The sequence below is a fragment of the Astatotilapia calliptera genome, chromosome 3, assembly GCF_900246225.1.
Source record: "Astatotilapia calliptera chromosome 3, fAstCal1.2, whole genome shotgun sequence".
Taxonomy (NCBI): domain Eukaryota; kingdom Metazoa; phylum Chordata; class Actinopteri; order Cichliformes; family Cichlidae; genus Astatotilapia; species Astatotilapia calliptera.
Genome location: NC_039304.1, coordinates 21791459 through 21812384, shown reverse-complemented (window position 1 = coordinate 21812384; position 20926 = coordinate 21791459). Strand labels below are relative to the sequence as shown.

At 40.0% G+C, this 20926-nt stretch overlaps 1 protein-coding gene across 1 annotated transcript; it reads right to left on the bottom strand.

The window, feature by feature from the left end:
- Positions 1 to 1971: 1971 nt before the first annotated feature.
- six7 (SIX homeobox 7) lies at positions 1972 to 4740 on the bottom strand. The gene is made up of 3 exons (XM_026162363.1): positions 3821 to 4740; positions 2505 to 2668; positions 1972 to 2321 (listed from the first exon to the last, which is right to left on the bottom strand). The coding sequence occupies exons 1-3, from the start codon at positions 4226 to 4228 to the stop codon at positions 2111 to 2113; spliced, it is 783 nt and encodes a 260-aa protein (XP_026018148.1). The 5' UTR covers positions 4229 to 4740; the 3' UTR covers positions 1972 to 2110.
- Positions 4741 to 20926: the final 16186 nt, after the last annotated feature.

The following is a 20926-nucleotide window of genomic DNA, read 5'->3' as shown; positions in this document are numbered from 1 at the left end:
AGTTATTTTAAAACGACCTACAGCTACATCTCAGAGTCTGCAGGTCTCAGTTAGCATTTTAAATGTTCAATTAGACAAACTTTTGATAAGAATGGGCTGTTTGGAAAATCATGGCAGCACAGGTTAAGTTTGCAAAATTGCATGTGAACAAATCAGATGAGACCAAAGTGCAGATGTTTGGCTGTGATGCACGGCACCACAAATCGAAACCAAACACAGCATATCAGCTCAAACACCTCATGCACAGTGATGGAGGGGTGATGGTTTAGGCTTTGCAGCCACAGCACCTGAACACGTCGCAGTCACCGAGTCAAATTCCTCTGTTTATTAAAGTATTCTAGAGTCAAATGTGAGGTCATCTGTCCAACAGCTAAAGCTTGGCTGAAACTGTGTCATGCAACAGGACAATGATGTCAAACAGAGAAGCAAATCTACAACAAATAGTCTGAAAAAATAAAAGAATCAAAGGGCTGCAATGGTCCAAAGTCCAGACCTCAACCTGATTGAAATACTGTGGTGAGACAGAGAGCTGTGCGTAAATGACTGAACCGATGCCATGTTGTAAAGATGAGTGGGCTAGAATTTCTCCACAGTGATGCGAGAGACTGATAAGTCACACAGAAAATGATTGCTTCAAGTTATTATTAACATAACTACATAAGTCCTGGTATTGCAATTGTAACTATAACCCACTGCAGAGTAGTTTAAAAAACTCTAAATTTTTACACCTTATATTAATATGATACTTAAAGGCGTATTCAACAGGCTATATCTGATTCTTTGTAAGCCTTGAGTAAATCTGTGGCTTCATGCTGATTTTGTTTGGTGAAAAAAGCTCAAGCCTTTTGATATTGAAGGTGATTTAAAGAAAGACAAACAGTGTATTCATACTGATCATAGCTAAAAAGAGACTGCATCGCTTTGGATAAAAATAGGTTCATTTATTTACACAAAACATTACAAAATACACATTTATCATTGAAACGATACTTTATGAGAAATGATGGTCGTTAAGAAAGACGGCAAACAGTAGGCCTTTGCGTGTGTCGTTGTCATGAGGACAGTCTCATGCCTGATTAGGTCTCACTGTTCTCAGATGTAATAGGCACATTGAGTTAAGACCGACGAGTGTGTTTTATTCTCTCTGATTCCTCTTTCACCTCTGCTTTGGCTCCTGCAGGAATTCGTCATCATCAGAGCAGCTCAGGAGCATTTCCAGCAGATTTCGATCAGCGAAAAAGGTAAAACAGCCCACAATGACATGGTTTGTATTTTAAGCAGCATGTGTGCACGGGTGATGAGTTACAGTTCAGTCTCTCTAAACGCGTTGCTTGTTATTGCATTGCAAAACAGTGATGCCCTTAGTTCCATTTTAAGGCAGTGAAATGTGTTGAGTTGGTACGTCCCTATGTTAACATGCAAACTGCAGCGCAGCAAGACAGATTTTGTACATTTACTGGCTGTTTTTAATTTTAATAAATTTGCCTTTATCATCATTAAGTGTGCCACCACTGGCAGCTGTGCATTTTTTGAATGTAATTTTTCAGGAGTGATAAAACTGTAACACTGTGTGGGGACGTCTCTGCCAGTTCTAGGGGATTTTCACAGTTTGTTTTTGGTTCTTATCTGAAGATAATCAAATGAAACAATGTGCGTGTTAACATACTGACATACAGTAACAGCCTGCACAAGGCATTTTTCTTTTTGTAGCTTCCATAAAAACTGAGAAATTTTTCTCTACCAAAATAGCATTCAACCTTAAAATATTAATATTCACATCTCTTCTAAAGCTCATAGGCATGATCTCTACAAATACTTCGCCTGAGAGTTTGAAACTCAACTGGATGTTTATCTTTTTACAGCACTGAGTCACATTAAACTAATACATAACAGTCAGAGTCATGTGCCATGGTGCTTTTTTTTAAGTGCATATCTTTACTTTGTCCACTCACATCCACAACAAGTGGTCTCATCTTGCCCTCCTCCCACCGAGAACAGCTCTAATGTGTCCGCAGTCACGCTGAAAGTTCAAGTGTCTTTGTAAGTGTGTCTGGGTCTGATCACAGACAGTAGTAAGAGTCTGCCCGTCTGCGACAGAGAGTCCCTCGTCTCAAGACTCAAACTCGCTGTCGCTGCTGACGGAGATCTCCGGGGTGGAGGCCCCGGTTCCTCTGGGCTCGGGCTCTGTGCTGCAGTCGCTGGCCTCGGGGCTGCCCGGGTGGCAAGGGGAGGCGGGCAGCAGGCGGGGGTGATGGTGGTGTCCCTGGAGGGAGCCGTTGGGAGAGCTTTCAGAGGGCAGGAGGGAAGGATCCTGCTGCAGCCTGCATCAGGGGACAGAAAAGAGAAGAAGAGTGAGAAGTCTTGTTTTTAAGAGTGCGAGTGTCGGAGCTGATCTTCAGACAAGTACAGCCACTTCACCTAATTAGTCTCTTTAACTTGACTAAACAGGGTTTCTCTCTCTTTCTGAGTCATAACTTGTATAAAATGTGGAATTTCTGAGATACCTGTTCTTTGCTGAGGCAGCTCTGTCTCTTTGCCGGCGGTTCTTGAACCAGTTCCCGACTTGCGTAGGTGTGAGCCCGGTGGCCTGGGCCAGGTGGCGTTTCCTGGACGGATTAGGATACGGATCTTGGAGATACCACTCTCGTAGCAAACTGCGAGTTCTTTCCTGGGTAAGAATTAAAATGATGTGGATCATTAAAGACTCTACGTGTCTCATATGACGGATCAACCGAAGGTGACGACAATAAAGTGGTTAGTGTTATTTTAATATCATCCTATTAAACCGCAATAATCACTCTTATATGATACCTGGTATAATCACATTAGTCCGGATTTATAAATAGATAAACACAATCTACATTAGAAGCACACATAACAATGTTTATCCACTAAATTGGATCATGCTAAGTGGTTTAATAAGCTGCTGGAGAAGCTACCCCTCCTGAGGGTTGGAATTAAAGATTAACTCTGAATGATACTTCACCACCGTGCCACTAGAGGGTGCTCACACTTTCAGACACACACTTCCAAGAGGAAAAGTGCATTTTTACTTCCCCCAAACATACTATTTTGTATATTTAAAGCTGTACTTTGTATACTTTTACCGATTTGTGATTTATAAACTGCACTTTAAAAGCCAAAAATGTCGCCAAATTGCCTCCTGGGGAACTGCAACAAATCTCATGGCATCAAAATGTAACATTTTCTTTCTTTCTTTCTTTCTTTCTTTCTTTCTTTCTTTCTTTCTTTCTTTCTTTCTTTTGAGTTGAGCTTCTCTGCACATCTGGAAAGCATTGTTAATGTGTCACAAGAAAAAAGTTTTATAAATCTAACAGAAGAAGTCTTGCTGTGCAAACCAGCAGTCTGCAAGGTGTGCATTGGAAACTGTTCTCTTAAACATGGCTACAGAACAAGAAGAGGAATTTTGCTGAAACCACAATTTTAACACAGATCCACAGAGGAACTTTCCTTTTAAACACACACGCAGCTGCATCATACAGATAAGCTTAGATTAGTTTTGTCATATCTGCACAAAAACAGTTTATAATGAAATTATTCAACTTTGTTTTTTTTTAAAGTAGGAAAGTCTCAGAAATTTCTGATCTGAGGGGAAACCCATGACTCTGACCGTCATCATTTTAACAGCTCAAAGACCAGCCAGCACGAATACAACAGTCATGTTAAAAAGCCCTGATTTATTAGTTAATGTGTAGTTTGCAGAAATGTTTATGCTTGTTGTAGCAGCCTCTGATGGCACTGCAGAGTCCGTGTTTTCCCTCTGTCACCAAAAGCCACGAGAGTGAAACCACAACCCTACCTTGAAGCAGTGCGTCTTCTGCTCGCCGTCCCAGATGGTGCGGGGCAGCGGGAACTTCTTGCGGATGCGGTACTTCTCCACCGGGCCCAGGGGTCTCCCACGGAGCCTCTCTGCCTCTCGGTAATGCGCGTCCAGCCACAGGTCTTGCAGCTTGGCGTGAGACTCGCGCGTGAAACGGTGACTCTGCAGGATTTGGTAAAGAGCCTCGAAGTTCCCTCCATGAAACGCGACCAGCGCTCTGGCTCGCATTATGGACTCGTGTCGATTGAGCGCTTCCCCGGCGGAACCAGGGACGGCGGCTGGCAGGGACCAGAGGAACCGACCGAGGCGCTCGATATCCCCGGTCTCCTCCAGGTTCTCGCACACCCGAGCTACCTGGTCCGGTGTGAACATCGGCAGGGGGAACATCTCGACCTGTTGCTTCGCAGCAGCTCAGAGAAGAAGTGAAGAAGTGGCCAAAAGACGCATGAAATGCTGTATCCGTGCGTAAAGCCCCGCGCGCTCTCTGCCGCTCTCCTTTTTTCAGATGCTGCAGGTTTATTGACACTTGTCTCGATTATCTAGAGCCTGTCTTATGTAACGGAGCTTTTCCTGGTATCTGTGCAAATTGCTTCGGGGAAGCCGGTGTGAAGGGCGTAGGCTGTTCCAGGTTTAGACGAGCATAGGTAAATGAAGAAAGAGGACAAGGAGTCGGCCAGTATTTATAGCGGGATACAATTAGCATCTCTGTGGTTGTTTTGAGAAGGATTATACATCCCGGCCATTAGCCTCTTAGTGGGGGGTACTGTGTACAGAGGTGGCTGGCTGATCAGCTTGTTTGGCTTAGCCTGAGGATACATTGACTGCCAGAATGACTGCAGTGAGCAAACAAGTGAGGTTAGGTTGGTTAATCGGTGGAGATGGACCAGTGGAGTTGGAGCCCTGCTGGATGATGGGCTGGAGGAAACCTGGGCAAGAAAGGGTGCAGGCCACAAAATGGCTCAGTGTCTGAAGAGGAGGCCAATCAAGACTCAAAAAATGCAAAATAAATACAATTTTTTTGGGAGGTTTTCTGTTAAAGCTGTTCTGCCTTTATGTCACCAGTGATAGTCTGATATCTGACAGTATTTCTGCCACACACTTGGATGCCACAATGAAACCCGGATGTCCCATGATATAAAAAAAAAAAATGTCACATTTGCCTGGACATTTGGCCCAGAGGGAATGTCGGACACAAAGCTTTAGGGATCTCCCCACCAGCTAATACCCCTGTAATTAAAGCAGACATGGTTGCACATCGGCTATCCTCTGCGACCTCTCGTCAGGCCGAGACATAATGAAAACGCCCCTGGACATCGACGTGCAGCAGAGTGACTCCAGGACATGGAATTAATGATCCGCTGCCCGGTTCAATCCTTCTGATCTCAGCAGCTCATTAATCAGTCTGAGGGCAATTCTGTTATTAATCAGGTTAAGGACCCTGAAAGCATCTGTCAGCTGCAATGCAAACATAAACTTTATCTGCACAAAGCACAACATTGAGGAAAAAGTTAGGCTGTTATATAGATGTGGAGTTAGGGTCTGCAAAAAGTTCCTCCGCAGACAGACACCGATTACTCCCTAGAGTGATTTTAACTTTGCATAAAGGTTGCAGTCAGGTGAAGGATCATCTGCTTTAAAATAAGTAGAAGGAGCTTAAATTTTTGTCTCGAACTCTGTCTAGAATAGAGATATGAGCCCAGCAGACATCAAAGGCTGAGCTATGAACATCTGGAGTCTTAACCTTGTGTTCATGTGAAACACAGACGGTCAGGCTGACACATAATTACCTTTGTGTGCACATCAAATGTGCACACAAAGTGCACAACCATGAGATTAACATTAGCTTTGAACACCTTTTTTACAAAACAAAAAAACAAACAAAAACTAAGTTTAAAGCCTTTACTCACAAAGGTTGAATATTTTTTCCACAATTCACAACTGCAATTGTCAAAAAGTTGGGACACTAAAATGTAATTTTTTTATTTTAAAAAGGGTAAATTTCTCAGTTTAAACATTTGTTATTGATGTTCCCAGTGTTCTATTGCAAATAAAATGTTGTTTTATGACATTTGTAAGGTATTGCGTTCTGTTTTTATTTCCAAAACTCTGTGCCAACAGTTTTGGATTCAAGGCTTGCATATTCAGGACCCACGGCTGCAAAAGAGCAAATGTTTTATATCTTTTAAAAAATGATTATTTTGCCTTGATAAGGTACTTAAGTAATGATTTTAACCCAGTAACCTGCAACCAGCAACTGGTCAAATAAATTAAGGAAAACAAAGTAAAACTTTTTTCTTTCCTCAGTTGTTTACTTACATAACGAGTTATATTTTGATATTACAAGTATTCAGAAATGTTGTGTTTAAAACTTCAAGTGAGGTAAGAGGGAAAAAACTGAGTACTGATTAGCACTCCACGTGTAAGACACAGCAATCATCATCTATGAGATCTCATTAGATTGTGGGACCTCTACAGATTTTCTGGGATCAGCAGTGGAATGATTAGAAGAGAGGATATCTACCTCTTCAAAATTTTGACTATTGCATGAAAAACAGCTCTTACAGGGAAAAGGATAAAATCTGATCCGCCAAGGATGGAGACTGGATATGGTAAAAGACAAACAATAATTCCTGACTTAAGAACTGAAGCACAACTACAGACAGTTATGAGCCAGGTGGTCAAAAGTCACAACACGGGTCAAAGATGTAATTTCTAAAACATTTTGGACATTTTGGATTATCTAATTCTGTTTTCCCCCTACATGTTTCTCCCTATTCTGATGTTTATTCCCTTGTTAAAGAAAAAAAAAAAGAAAAATTCAGAATTCAAAAGTGGCATTATATATCTGTTATGTATCTAAAAATTACATCTTTTTCCAAACTTGTCCAGAGCAAAAATGTAAATGCAGGATGAACCGATCATACATTTTTAATTGGAAAACTGATTCTTTAAAGTAACAGATATCACCATGAAGTTTCTCCAGCTTGTTACTACATTATAAAAGTTATTTTTCTAAAGGCAAGTTGTTAAAATGTGCAAATGAGGTATCTCATTAATCACACACCAATTTGCATAAATGTCAAATAAACAAAGTGTGTTAAAATAAACACCTAAATGTGTTTTTGGATACTTTATTCCCAATATTCTGAATGGAGACAAAGATCCAGTTTATTAAAATGTCTTTAGCTGATTTTCCTTTAATAAGTAGTTGATTAATCTTTTAGAGGTTTTCCAGATCTGTTCCTCAGATGCTGTTTACGAGAGTTTAGGGTATAGAAAGGGTGTAGAATTACTTTGTAAGCAGAAGGCCATCATTTGATACGTGTTAGAGCCTAAATCTAGATTAAAATACCAGGTGGGATTGGTGAGCTAATGGAAAGGTGGTTAGCTGTGTGTGTGTGTGTGTGTGTGTGTGTGTGTGTGTGTGTGTGTGTGTGTGTGTGTGTGTGTGTGTGTGTGTGTGTGTGTGTGTGTGCGCGTCAGGCACACTCATTGTCACAGAAAGGGGGAAATGAGCTCAGTGAAGATCATGCTCATAGTTAATCTAACCCGTCCAAGTTTCAGACATTTGACCACTGACCACCCACCCCACACACACATTCACCTTCATTAAAATAAATACCCCCCTACCCAATCTGTTTAACACTTTGAGGGCAGACTGAACCAAAATCTGCTTAAGTACTCCCAAGCCGTTAGAGCAGAATGAATAATAAGATGGAGGAATAAAAAGATTATGCATGTGTTTGTGGAGGGGAGGAGGCAGTGGGAGGCTCAGAGGGTTCATTTTATATAGTCTTAAAATAGAAAATCACTCACCGTGACTCTTTTTTTTTTTTTTACTGTAGATACTAAAAAAGGGATCATAAAATGTTGCCTCTAAACAAAACTAAGGCCTGTATCATAAAAATAACTCACAAAGTAATTAGTGCTGTACCAACACTTCACCGAGTTCTTTTGATTCCTGCATTATTGAGGCACTGCAAATTATTTAATCCCAACAGTACATGTGAAATCAGAAGTGCAGTTATTGTTTTGTAATTTTTCTTAATAAAATGCTTCCAGCTCAACTTTTATTTTAATTATATCCAACTGAACCATGTGTACATTAATGGTGATTTAGGAAACACTTTAAAAAAATCTTATTATTGGAGCTTCAACAGGAGGTCCGACTTGTTGATGTAAGGGAGGCCTTTGGCCTTTGTGGGGTGAAAAAACAATATAAACTATATATCAGAGAGACAGCAAAAACTTTAGCAGAGGCCACATCAATAATCTGGGTATTGCTTATAAAGAGTGAATATCCTGACCAGCTCAGAGACACCAAAAGATCTGAGAGAAAACTAAAGTGAATGATCACAGAATTATTTCCATAGTTAATCAAATCAGTTTCACCACATCTAAACAAGTCAAGCAACTCTTGTGGTGGTACGGTAGGAGTGTCACTGTCAAACGCCACAGTCAAGAGATGCTTTCATGAAGGGAAATTTACAACAAGGTGAAAACCACATATTACACTCAAGAACAAGAAGAAATCTGGAGAACAAAAACTGTCTAACACGGCGGAGGTGGCATGAAGTGTACAGGGCTGTACTCTCTGCTCAGATTCAGCCAAAAGCTGCAAAGCTAATCAGACAGGGCTTCACTGTGCAATGAGATAATGGCCCAAAGAAAACTGTGAGAGCAACCCAAGAGTTTCTCAAGGCCAAGAAATGAGATATTCATCAGTGTCTGAGTCAATCACCTGATCTCAACCTAATCACAGTTACTGCAGAAAAAAATTGTACAGTCATAAATGACTAGCTTATTGGCATGTCCTCAGTTACAGCACATTCAGTCCCTGTCGTGTTCTTTTACTACTTTTTTATGATGCGGCCTTTTCCTAAAATCATTTAAATAATTGATTTTCATGACTCTATATTCACTTCCCTGTTATGAAAAGGCAGAACTAGAATTTTAGGGACGATCTAGGTTTTAGTTTAAAAAAACAAAAGCTGAAATATCATAACAATTAAAGTATTCTGAGCCATTATAAGGTATTTGTGACTGTTTTTTTTTCTCTTGACGTCAGCTGCAGCAAACGCAGCTCCAAAGCTCTGGAGCAGCCTCCTCCTACAGTTCAGGCTGTCGGCCTCACAAAACAGATTTTAAATCTCAACTAGAAACTAACTGCGTCTTTCTGTGAACAGCATAGGTTTTTATTTTAATCATATTTTAACTATGTCATCTTATTGTTTTGTAATTCTGTTTTCCTGATTGTTATGTTTGCTGTTGTGCTTAAATTTGCTCAATTACTCAAGTGGCGCCTCTACAAATAGTTCTGTAACATCTACAATACTCTAATATTATTTATGTATATATGCAAAGAATATTGTCCAGTTTACTGATTTCCACATTTTTCCTTAAAAAAAACATCATCTGCATTTTCTGTATGTTTGTGGCTCGAAATCCCCTGATGAAGCAGAGTTTTCACACCGAGTGTCGTTTGCCCATCGTGATGTACCTGGTCTTAAATACACACTCCGGTCCCTGAATTGGGACACAGCTTATGGGTGTTAACAAGGTGACAGACTGCCAGTCTGTCTAGAGTATACCTTGACTTTTTCCCAATACACACTGGGTTAAGTTTCATCTTCTAAACACGATATGCTGATTCTTAACAACAGTAAGTTGGAGGAAATCCTCTGGTTTATGTTCGTAGTGATCGATCACTTTTCAGGAGAGCAGAAGTAGATCCAGTTGCTCAACTTGCTGATTTTTCTTTAGCTTTTTTTTTTTTTTTTTGCCTGATTTGTTTACAGAAAGACAAACCTGGATCTCATAGTTATCATATGATAGTCACTGGGTTCCAAGGTTGGTGTGATTCTAATCATAAAAAAAAGAAAAGAAAAGCAGTGAAGAAACTTAATTTAGAGCTGAAATGGAGACAGGAAGGCTGACATTTGTCCTTCAAGTTTTACTGTAATGTGTTATTTAACAAAAGAGGACTATGCCAACCCCTGGCCCGAGTCAGTCATGTATGTGAGACACCCTCTAACAATAAAATCAGGTTTAATCCATTTATTACTCTTCGCAGCATTTTCATTTCCATATACTGTTGAGGTCTGACCCCAAAGCTGTCAGGCCCCAGGTATTTAACCTCCATGAATATATTAAAACAAGCAGACACACAGACACACACACTGCTTCATTGGCTGGACTAATATATGATGAAGCACCAAACTGGCATAATTAATCAGCGACTTAAACAGAAATATCCTGATTAAAAAAATGACCTGTTGATTTCGCCAACAAAGCAGGGGGCATGCATCTGTTTTGTGTGTGTGTGTGTGTGTGTGTGTGTGAGGAATGGGGAGTATTACCACGCTGTATAAATCCACACCAAGCACAATTAACAAGCAATGGGGAGGAGAAGTAATTAGTATTATCTGCTTATTGCCGTCAACCCCTATTCTAAGGAAAAGGGGTTAAAAAACACACAATGACACACACACACACACACACACACACACACACATGCAAGCACGCACACACTAATTCCCTCCAGGCAAATGTGTAAGAGCTAATTACAAGCTCATTTACAACTCTATGCAGTCTCCTCTCAGACAGGTCCACCCCCTCTGCATCCTCCCCTCCCTTCACCCCCAAAACTCCTGCATGTTAGCTTTACCTCTCAGCTCAAGCCGGGAGCTCTCAGCAAACAAACGACAAAAGTGACTTCCTCATCTGTTGCTGTGGGGTGTAAAGAGAAGAGAGAAGATCTCTTGATTATATAGACACAGGTGATATAAAGTCAGCATGGATGGAAAATACTGATAGGAGATAACAGTAACAACATTCGGTGGGTTATTGGTGAATACAAAGAATAAATAAGGGAAAAGTCATACCTTTGTACAGGTGTGATCTAAAATATGTAATTGGTTTTGGTATAACTGAAGATGCCTCACTGAACAAACGCTTTGAGAAATGTTGTGGCCTCTAAACAAAATCTTTATTTAGATGCAATCCTGTGAAAAACTAAGGACACCCTCAATGCTTTTATAGGAACCAAGCAGCAGTAGTAACAGCCAGGTGAGACTACTGCTGCTTGATTCAATGAACTGATCATAAGCAAGTTTGAGCATCTCCATAAAAGGAGAGGTTTTGAAAGATCGCTGGTCTGGAGCATTCAGGTGTGCATTAAAACTCAAGACAGGAGTGGACGTTCAACCAAGCTCAGACCAATACTCAGAGAAACGGCAAAATCAGAAGAGTCTGTCAGACCCTAGAAACTTTAGCTAGTCTGTTAAACATAATTTGTCAGTACGATTAGAAAAACACTGAACAAGAATGAACTGTTTGGGAGGAGAATACCTTGTCTCTGTAAAAAAGGACATGGCTGCACAGCTTCAGTTTGCAAAACTGTATCCTTACAAAACAAAAGTTTAAAAAAAAAAAAGTCCTTTGGAAAGAAAAGACCAAAGTGGAGACTTTAGGTCATACTGCACATCACCATGGTAAAAACCAAAAACAACATATCAGCACAAACACCTCATGCGACCTGTTAGCACAGTGATGGAGGGGTCATTATTTGGGCTTGTTTTACATCCACAGGACCTGAACACCTCGCAGTCACTGAGTCAGCCATGACCTCCTCTGTATACCAAAATATTCTAGAGTCAAATGTGTCTGTGTGAGGGGTGTGTGGGGTAATATTCCTCCACAATAATGTGAGAGACTGATACATCACACAGAAAAGGATTTTGCTTCAAGTTATTGCAGCTAAACTGTTTAATCATGAGGGAACTTAGTTTTTAAACCACTGTATTGATAAGTTCAGACTATGCAGTGTTAGGAACAGTTCATCAAAGCCAATGACTAACTGGTTAATTACACAATTTACAGGTTTTACTTTTACTTATTTTTACATTTTTCTTTTCATTTACAGGGTTTGCTCATTTTGGTTTAGTTTTTGAATTAGTTTCAGTTTTTGTCTTAATTTCAGGTCGTATTTGTCAGCTGCAAATTTAAGCCTTTTATAGCAGATATTCTAATGCAAACCCTTCACTCACAGTCATGTAGACATCAAAATCTTAGTAAACATGACAAATGTGACCAAATTAGACCAAACCTGCGAAGGTTTCTTCATACGGAGTGTTGTAGGTCTCAGGTTTCAGTTATTTAGCTTTGATATTTCATTTCACTTAACTATCCTTTGATTTATTTTGTTTTACTTATAATAACTTATAATGTAATAACCCTGGTTATGAGATTCAACCACAGTTAAAGCACTCACAATTGCAAATTTAGAAGATTTAATTTCCAGAACCCTGAAGGAAGCTCTTAAAGATCAGTAATCTTGAGGCATGTGCTGTTCCTTGTAGTGCCTGGTTTCTTGACATTACAGCATTTCCAAGGGAAATCTGAACTCTGTGAATTAATTAGTGGCTCAAAGCAACAGGGTCTTTAAAAGAAAATTCAGCCCTATTATTTGTAACATTTGTGCTTTCCAGGTATCACTAACAGGTGGGTTGGGTTGTTGTTCCCTCCAGCACAATGAACCACCTCCAGACAGTATCATGTTCCCTGTTTGTGGGATCAGCTTACCACAAGCTCACGGTTAGCTGGCAAACTCTAATTTAAGCCAAAGAAAAAATAGCCCAGCAAATCACTGCTTGCACTGGATTGTTTCTTTTCTTTGCTAATTGTGGTCACAGAGCTTTGTATAGACCTGCCTACGTGGGGAACAAAGGTAAAAGATAACACCCAGAAACCCAATGAGGTCACAGAAATGTGGAGGATTGGATTTCTTGTGATTTTTTAGCATTATTAAATTTAAGAGGATTTCAAATTTTCATCATCTTTGTCTCTTTTTTTTCATGTGTGACTTTTAAAGACATATTTTCTGGGTTTTTTTAAGACACAGCAATTAAAAATCAACCACGCAGACTGCTGTCTCAGTTTTAAGGGTTTAAAGCCGACTCCCCGAATTTATGCATTTAATAAATAAAGATAAACATAAAACATAAAACATAAAGATGTTGGAAGAAGTCAAATATTTTTAATGAATAATAAAAACATAACAGCACAGCAGCCAGTATAAAAAGTAGATATGTACAGCTGAAATATTCAGTACAACAGTAAACAACAGTGTGCACTGATATCATTTCACGAGCTTTGATTTTAGATCAGCTACACCAACAGCGTAGACTTTTTTCAGTTATCTGTCTTGTCACAGGAGCCTGGTCTTCCTCTGTGATCCTCTTCTTCATATGTAACAGGTGCTGGTGGTTGTTTAGGAATCCTAAGGGATTTAAGGTGGGACTTATTTTTACCTAATACTATAATGCTCATTAATTCCTGCTTTGGTGACTTACCTCCCCTGATCCTCTCTGGACCGCCCGGCCCTGCCCAGCCTAGCCTCGCCCTCTGTGCTGCTGACGCTGTCAGGGCCTCGACGAGGAGGATAATACAGCACTGAAAGATAGATGTCTACATGTCTGACGTTTATGTGTCGTAAATATAAGCAAACTTTGTGGCCTATGACCTGAAATGTGGTGTGTTTTTTCTTTAGATTGTATTGATGTCAAATGGGATAAATATGAGACAAACCCACAAAAAAGTAAATTAACTGGATGTTCATACTTTGACTTTAATGATTCTGCAGCTAGTTTGCTGTGTTTTTGGTACACCTTAAAATATACATTAGTAAATGTAAGCAGAACTTAATTTAAATAAATGCACATTACATACCAATTATGTTTGCTGCTGTTCTGAACTTCTGAGCTTCAGTATGAACTTCTTCCAGAGTAGGACAAGTTTTACTGCTTTATAACCACCAGGTCAACGGCACTAATTAACTTTTAGTTTGTCTCTTTCTATAGGCTCATGTCTGAAAACATTAGGATCATATGGAGGGAACCCCACTTTATTGTGACACCTGTCAACATGTGTCTCCTCCAAGCTGCACTAAATCATATGAAGAGAATTGTTCGCGCCAAAACAGGACATCTCAAAACATGCTGCACTTAACTGGCAATTTACTCTTTTACTCTGGTAATTTAGTAAATAATACACTGTGTGTAAATATCTGTGAGAATGGGGGGAAAGGGGATTTAAGTGACATTGAATGTGGTATGGTTGTTGTCAGACAGACTCTTCTGACTGTTTCAGAAACTGCTGATCTGTAGATCTGAATCTGTAGGGTTCAAAAAAAGAGAAAATATCCAGTGAGCAGATCTCTGGCTGGAAATGCTTTGGTGATGTCAGAGGTCAGAGAATGGGCATAGTGCTTCGAGCTCATAGAAAGGCAACAGTCCCTCAAATAAATGAATGCATAAAATATATATTGTTACAATTACACAAAACTGTTCCTGGTATACTTGACTTTTAGGACCTCCAAGCCTGAAGTTATCTTCATTATCAGTTAGAGCCCCTCCTCATCCTTTTCTTCTTCTTCTTTGGTGCAGCCCTATAAATTTGGGGTAGCCCTTCGGCCTCTCCCTTTTCTACAATTCCCCTGTGGGAGCTCGTGTCATTTCTTTTAGAACAGTAATTATATCTTTATCCACCCTGGTGGGTGTTTTCTTTCTGATCTGTGTGAAATATGTTGCATGTAAGTTTGTACTTTATGTTTAATGTAAAAATAAATACAGCGCCCTTTTCTACAATTCCCCTGTGGGGGAGGAGCTGGAGCGAGCAAGTTATTTACTTTCTTTTTACCTTTCATTGTCAGACACAATGCACGAACACACCGGTTACACAAGGTATGTTAAAAAAAAAAAAAAAAGCATCTCTGAATGTAGAACCTCAAAGCAGAAGGGCTACAGCAGCAGAAGACCACACTGGAAGCTGGTCTGATGAGTTTTAATTTCTGCTGCAAAATTCAGATGGTCAGGTCACAGTTTCGCATTAGCAACATGAAAGCATAGTCCAACAGAGCACCTTTATGATGTGGTGCAATGGGAGATTCTCATGATGGATGTGCAGGCGGAAAATCTGCTGCAACTGTGTGATGCTGTCACGTCAGGAATATTTTAGCATCTTGTTGAATCTGAGCCATGAAGAATTAAAGCAGTTCTGAAGAAAAACCAGTACTAGCAGCGTGTACCCAATGAACTGAGTGGAGAAAGTTAACTTGTTTGCAAAATTTGAATAAAATTTTAGTTAATCAACACAAAAATAAAGGTTTAAATCAGTTTTTACCAAACTTATTACTCACTTATCCTCACTTTTATCTTTCTGCAATCAGAGCTGATGTGGACACTTACACACTGACATGATCCATTAACCAGGAGCCACATGCCTGCGGTCATTCAGCCTTCAGCCCTCTTCATGCTGTACTAAGCTGTAATGATAAATAATGTTCTCAAATCTCATTTAGAATTATTAATTGTTTGTGTGGATTATTGAAATTTGCAATTATGCAATTAATTAACCGTATCAAAATGTGTTCACGTGAGCTGAAATAATATGACCTAATTACTAGTTTATTGATCATTTATTAGGTGTATTTAAATAAATAGTACAGCGCACAGGGTCTGAAGGGCACTATGCTGCATTTTTCAACCAAAACCAATCTTTAAAGTTCAGCTCCAGCAAACAGTAAACATGTGAAAAAGCTTCATTTATATCAGTATCATAGTCCTTTTTCAGTCTGTGTTACTGTAATAAATGTTTTTTTGTTGCACCTCCAAACATTCGATACAACCTCTGGCGTCATGAGCGCAACAAAATTCACAACAATGAAATAAATAGTGAAAACAAATAGTCGCGCTCACTCGTGGCTTATATTGATTTCCATTAAAGCCATGTTGTGTGATCCTTTGATACAGTGGCTGACAGTTCAACTAAAGTTTAATCTGTCAAATAAATCCAACCTAATCTCTTGTTCCACAACCGCTACATCAAGTATATTAACGTCTGTAACTGCTTAGCAGAAGTGCTTCTACTCAGCCATCAGTGCTACACTTCATAAACCTTTTACAAGTACACAACAATCCATCACGTTCTCTATCGATGCAGATAATATCAGTCAGGTCTTCTCTGAGACATTGTTGTCATACACCCGGGTTGTGTTGTGCAAACACTGGGGTAATGGTATCATAGCGCCCAACATCTGTTAGTGAATTATGGTGATAAATGAGCCTTGCATTAGCACATCGATCGATGCAGAAGCTATTGTAAGTGTGTGTGAGTGTGTGTGGCTGGTGCAGACCATATGTTTCCCCTTTTTTTTGAAACCACCTGCCTTATTTTGTGCTTACAAGCTACCTCTAACATGTCCAGGCCTCTGGGGTCGGCCTCCTCAAGCTGTTCTTTAGCAGTTTTGGCAGTTTGGTGGTGCGTGTTGTCCTTGTGGGGGGGCTAGCTTAAGCGGCTGCTTAAACAATGTTTAAGTTGGTGGTGAGTGTCAAAGTAACAGCAAAATGAGGTTTCCCTGCTGAACGCTGCATTGTAATGAGATGATCAATATTAATTTTACTTGTCAGAGGTTTTAGTGCTGTGACTGAACACATGTGTTCTCTTCAAACAACACATGTATGAATGCAAAGCTGACAGCTTCTAATGATTACGCTGCTAGTGTGTCTGCATTTGTCTATATGCGTATGGCTCCTGGATCTTTTCCTGCTGGGTTCATGTGACAGCCGGGGCGAGAGGCTAAGAGGCGTTAGCTTGGTGAGAAGGATTACCTATATCTGTTAGGCCTCCTTTTCCTTCCCTTGGGCAGTGTCACGTCTCATTACTTCTGTCCTCCAGCCTGGATAGTCTGGCTTTAGTGGGATGCATTTAAAATGCAGGCAGCCGGGGCGTCCAGGAACACCAGGTTTAGAGGTAGAGTGATATGTGTGCCTTTTGCCTGAGAGGCTTTCTTCAGTAAGTAGACAGGTAAACTTCTCCGAAAGCTGGCGCGGATGGCAGCTAAGCCGTCGCTTGTTTAAGTGAAACGGATGCATGCATCACAGAGATCGACATGCCCAGCGTGTGGTTACAATCTGTTGTTGGGATCGTTGATCAAAACAAGAGTGTTTTTGTGTTTGTGATTGAGACCTGAATCTTATTAACAGGCACCATTACAAGAATGAAAAGGAGAAGGGTGGAGGCAGATAGATAGATAGATAGATAGATAGATAGATAGATAGATAGAACTTGTACTATTCTAACAAGTCACCACCTTTATTATGAAAATGAAGCTGCTGCCATATCGATGATGATTTGGCCTGAACATTTCACATTTTGATTCATGACTCCATCAGACCTGTTCCACTGAATTTCATGTCAGTTCTTGTGTAATTTGCCAAATCTCAGCTTACCTGACATACTTTCCCTTCTGTAAGAATGGCTTTTTTACAGCCACCCTTCCACTGTGACCATTTCTGATGAGGCTTTAGTAAACAAGGGATAGATCAACTGAAGGACCAAATGTCTCTCTCACCTTTTGTCAGGATTGTTTCCTCTTTGTTAAGAGTATGACTCTCAGATACTGTGAATCTGTTGTAGATAGCCTGACTCTGCACATCATGCTGAGATATGCCAGGTTTTCAGCTAATAGCTCTTTGGGAATCACCTTGACTTTACATCTGTCAAACTATGTTACCTTTGCTTTTTTTCACAGATTCAACTAAAGAATTTGGAACAAGTGTTAGGTCGGTGGTCTAACAAACAGAAAATCATTTCACTAGCTGGGCCCACGTCCTCATTTTAGGTTTAACAGTGTTTGAGTAGGTAAATGCTTTGACATGAATTGAGCTGCGGTTTGGGGAAGGCCTCGAAGGGGAATGGCGATGGTTCCCGGGCCTGGCAGATCCCCACGTACTAAATAGAGGTGAAGAAGTTAAAGAATGGAGAACAAGGAAGCAGGGAGGGAGGGTGGGGCACGTAAACGAGAATGATCGGCTTGCAAAACTGGGGGAACCTACATAGATGACAACCGGAAGGAGCATGTTTGGAGGCATGTTTTAATGCTCCTGAAAGTCCGATACATAATCTCCAATTCTTTGAAAATGGACAGGTGCAAGGACTGAAGAACAGTCGATAGAGCTCCAGAAAGCTTCGAGAATTATTGCTAAGAAAATCTGCATCCTTAGAAGAAAAATATAAGGAAAAAAAAAAAAGCACCGCTGTAATAAATCTAAAACAAGCTGTCTTGCAGAAAATTAACGGAAAAAATTCAGACCAGTCAGAGACATCCAAGTAGTTTTTGGAGTGAAAGATATCATGGTCCCTGATAAACGTGACAGTTTGCTCCTTTTTCTGTTATGTGGTTATGTGAACGATCATGCTGCCTTTTTTTTTTTTTAGAGATGTTTGACTCTGTGCTGGAGAAAGAAATTTCAAGCAACAAAACATTAAATGATCAATCATTAAGTATAGATGTCTCCAGCAGCTCTAATGTAACCATTTCTGTTATGTTGTTTTATAAAATTATGTGTTTTTGGTCAGGTTGGAATTAAGAAGAAATCTTTTTTTTTTATGGTTGTTTGGCATTAGAGGTTAACAAATAATCATAAGTATTGTTTACAACACATAAAATATAATTCTTATAGCAGCATTCAGCTTGCATGGCTGTTTTTGCGTCACTTCACTGGAATAGCTTAATGTGAAAATGATGAATTACAGTCACAAAGTTTTACTTTTTTGTGCAGTTCTTGTGAAACAAAATCCATATTTCATATTTTCACACATTGTCAGATGCCTTGAGTCACAAGCTGAGCATATGCAGAGATCTTTTAAACCATTTCTCTAAACCAATTGTCCTAATCACTTGTAAATCCTTCCAGTCAAGTGGCTCATGAGAAGAAATCGATGACATTAAGCTGAGTAACCATAAACATCCTTTGTGGTCGTTTTCTCTCCACACTCTTGTTAAACATGCTACAGTGAACAAACGCCCTCTTCATCCCCCCACATTTCATTCTGTGAATTCCTTTCATCAGTGTGGGTCACTGACTCCGTCTTTCTGCTCTTGCTCCTCCGCTGACCCGTGCTGCTTGTCCTGCATGTCTACAAGATATGTTTGTTGACCCATTGCTCTCGTTGCCCTCCCTCCCCCCCTTCCCCATCGAGGAACCCCCTGCCGCCTGCTCATCTCGCCCTCCAGCTGGTTCCCTCCACTGTCCAGAAGCCGCCGAGCTCTCCTGGCATGAGTAGGATGGCTAATCTAGATAGCGGGAGGCCTCCCTCCTGCAAGCATACACAAGAGAAGGAAACCCTAATTGCTTATGTCATAAAGCTCTCTGACCCAGATAAGCCTTCACTCCCCAAAGCTGCTGAGATAAACCCCACTTTACCTCACCAAACCTGCCTCTCCTGATCCACCATCCCCCTCCTAACCTTTCCGCGCCTTCTGCTACGTTATTAACACCCTGAGCAGGGGGAGAAGAAATGTACATCATGGGTTTTAAAGTTAAAAAAAGATGACTAAGCATATACCAATTATATATAGTATGTATGAAAAATAAATGAATAACTTAAATGCATGAGTACTCTAACTCAAAGATTTTTGCTACATTGGTAAGGCCTTGCTGTTGTACATGAGTAATAGGGAAGTCGCGATGAAGTGAGTGGAAGGCAAAAACAAAGCCTTACTTAATAAAGCTGGTGATGACCAAGTGTGCGTCCAATGAAAGCTGATCTAAAGTCATAGCATGGCGTTGCGTGCCACTTGCCCTTGTGTGCCTGGACCCAATAATGAAGGCTTAGCCACAAAATGCCACGGCCCCTCGCACAGTTGCCGAGTGCTGAATGTCACACGTGCTCCACTTTATCAACCAACAGATGGCCAGTTAAACCATCAACGCTCGAGCGAGGTTGAAGCTGAGCACAATGATACTGACGTGTTTTATTTTCTTCATCACCTTTCTTTTTATTTATTTATCAGGATATAATGAAGGCTCTCCTGGGATCCTCACTGGCCATGGGCGTCATTGCAGAGGGAATTCAGTCCATATGAAGCAGAAGTCATACAGAGAACTCATTAAACGCCAGTGTAACAGAGATCTTAATTACTAAGTAGGAACTTTTAAATGGATTCTGTCCCAGCTCACCTTGTAATCACCTGTCACATGCTGTTGGTGCTTTAAAGCCTCCCCATCTTAAACCCCGTTACACCACAGGTTAGAGTCAACTAGGTCAAGTGTTTTGGAGAATGATACTCCCCTGATAACTCGCAGTTTTCTCACTTTGAGCGACACATATAAAGGTTTTACATAACGTCACGCACGCTCTGTGTTCAGACGGGCGAAGCCTGCTGTGTTTGAAACGCTTTACTTGGACATGAAGTGTTGCAGTTGTTTTCAAATGATGTTTCTGGAAACTCTGTTGACATTAGATGTCATTGCAAATCCCTCTGGTGAAGTTAATTGATTGGATTTGAGCAATTCCAAGTGTTCAAAGAACCTTCGCATGACTGAGGATGTTTGTTTTCTTACTTACAATTTGTTTTCAAATTACTTTTCATTGGAAACGTGTACACAAACAATACAAGAAAAAAATGTAATAATATTTAATTACTATTTATAAAAAATGGTGGTATAAAAACACATACAGTGAAGTTATTTATTTTACAGTTTTGTAGGGTGAGTGAATGCATTTTTAAAAATTCAGCCCAAGGGAGTCTTTACTCGTCTTATAACAGAATAATTTGGACCCATTTTTTATGCCAAATAAGCATTTCAGTTTAATAAAATAAAAGACAAATACATTTCCTCATCCTCCCACTTTACTTATGCATAAATGATAATATATATACATGTTTAATTTTGAAGTATTTTATACATTATTTCATATCAGTGACCTTCCCTGATTTGTAAAGCGACTCATTAAAGGAGCATTTCCTGAATTCTTTCATTTAAAAAAAAAAAAAAAGAGTCTAATATCCAGTCATTATTGCGATTGTTGTCTAATCTTTCAGTGCGTGATAAAGTTTGACTGAATGCTTTACAATATTTAAAAAATTGTCAGGGTCTCGGGGGGTGGTGGGGGGGCTAAGACAGGGGTTAGAGGCGAGAGGCAGGGCACTCTGTGGACAGGTGCCAGTCTGTCACAGGGCTCACTACATCTCAGTTACATCTAAATAATTATTATTTTTGTCCAGTAAAGCTGAATTTT

Coding starts and splice junctions, on each gene's coding strand:
- six7 (XM_026162363.1), bottom strand. CDS start 4,228: ATGTTCCCCCTGCCGATGTTCACACCGGACCAGGTAGCTCGGGTGTGC. Junction 2,669..3,820: donor AGAAGACGCACTGCTTCAAG/GTAGGGTTGTGG, acceptor ATTCTTACCCAG/GAAAGAACTCGCAGTTTGCT. Junction 2,322..2,504: donor GCTGCCTCAGCAAAGAACAG/GTATCTCAGAAA, acceptor CCCCTGATGCAG/GCTGCAGCAGGATCCTTCCC.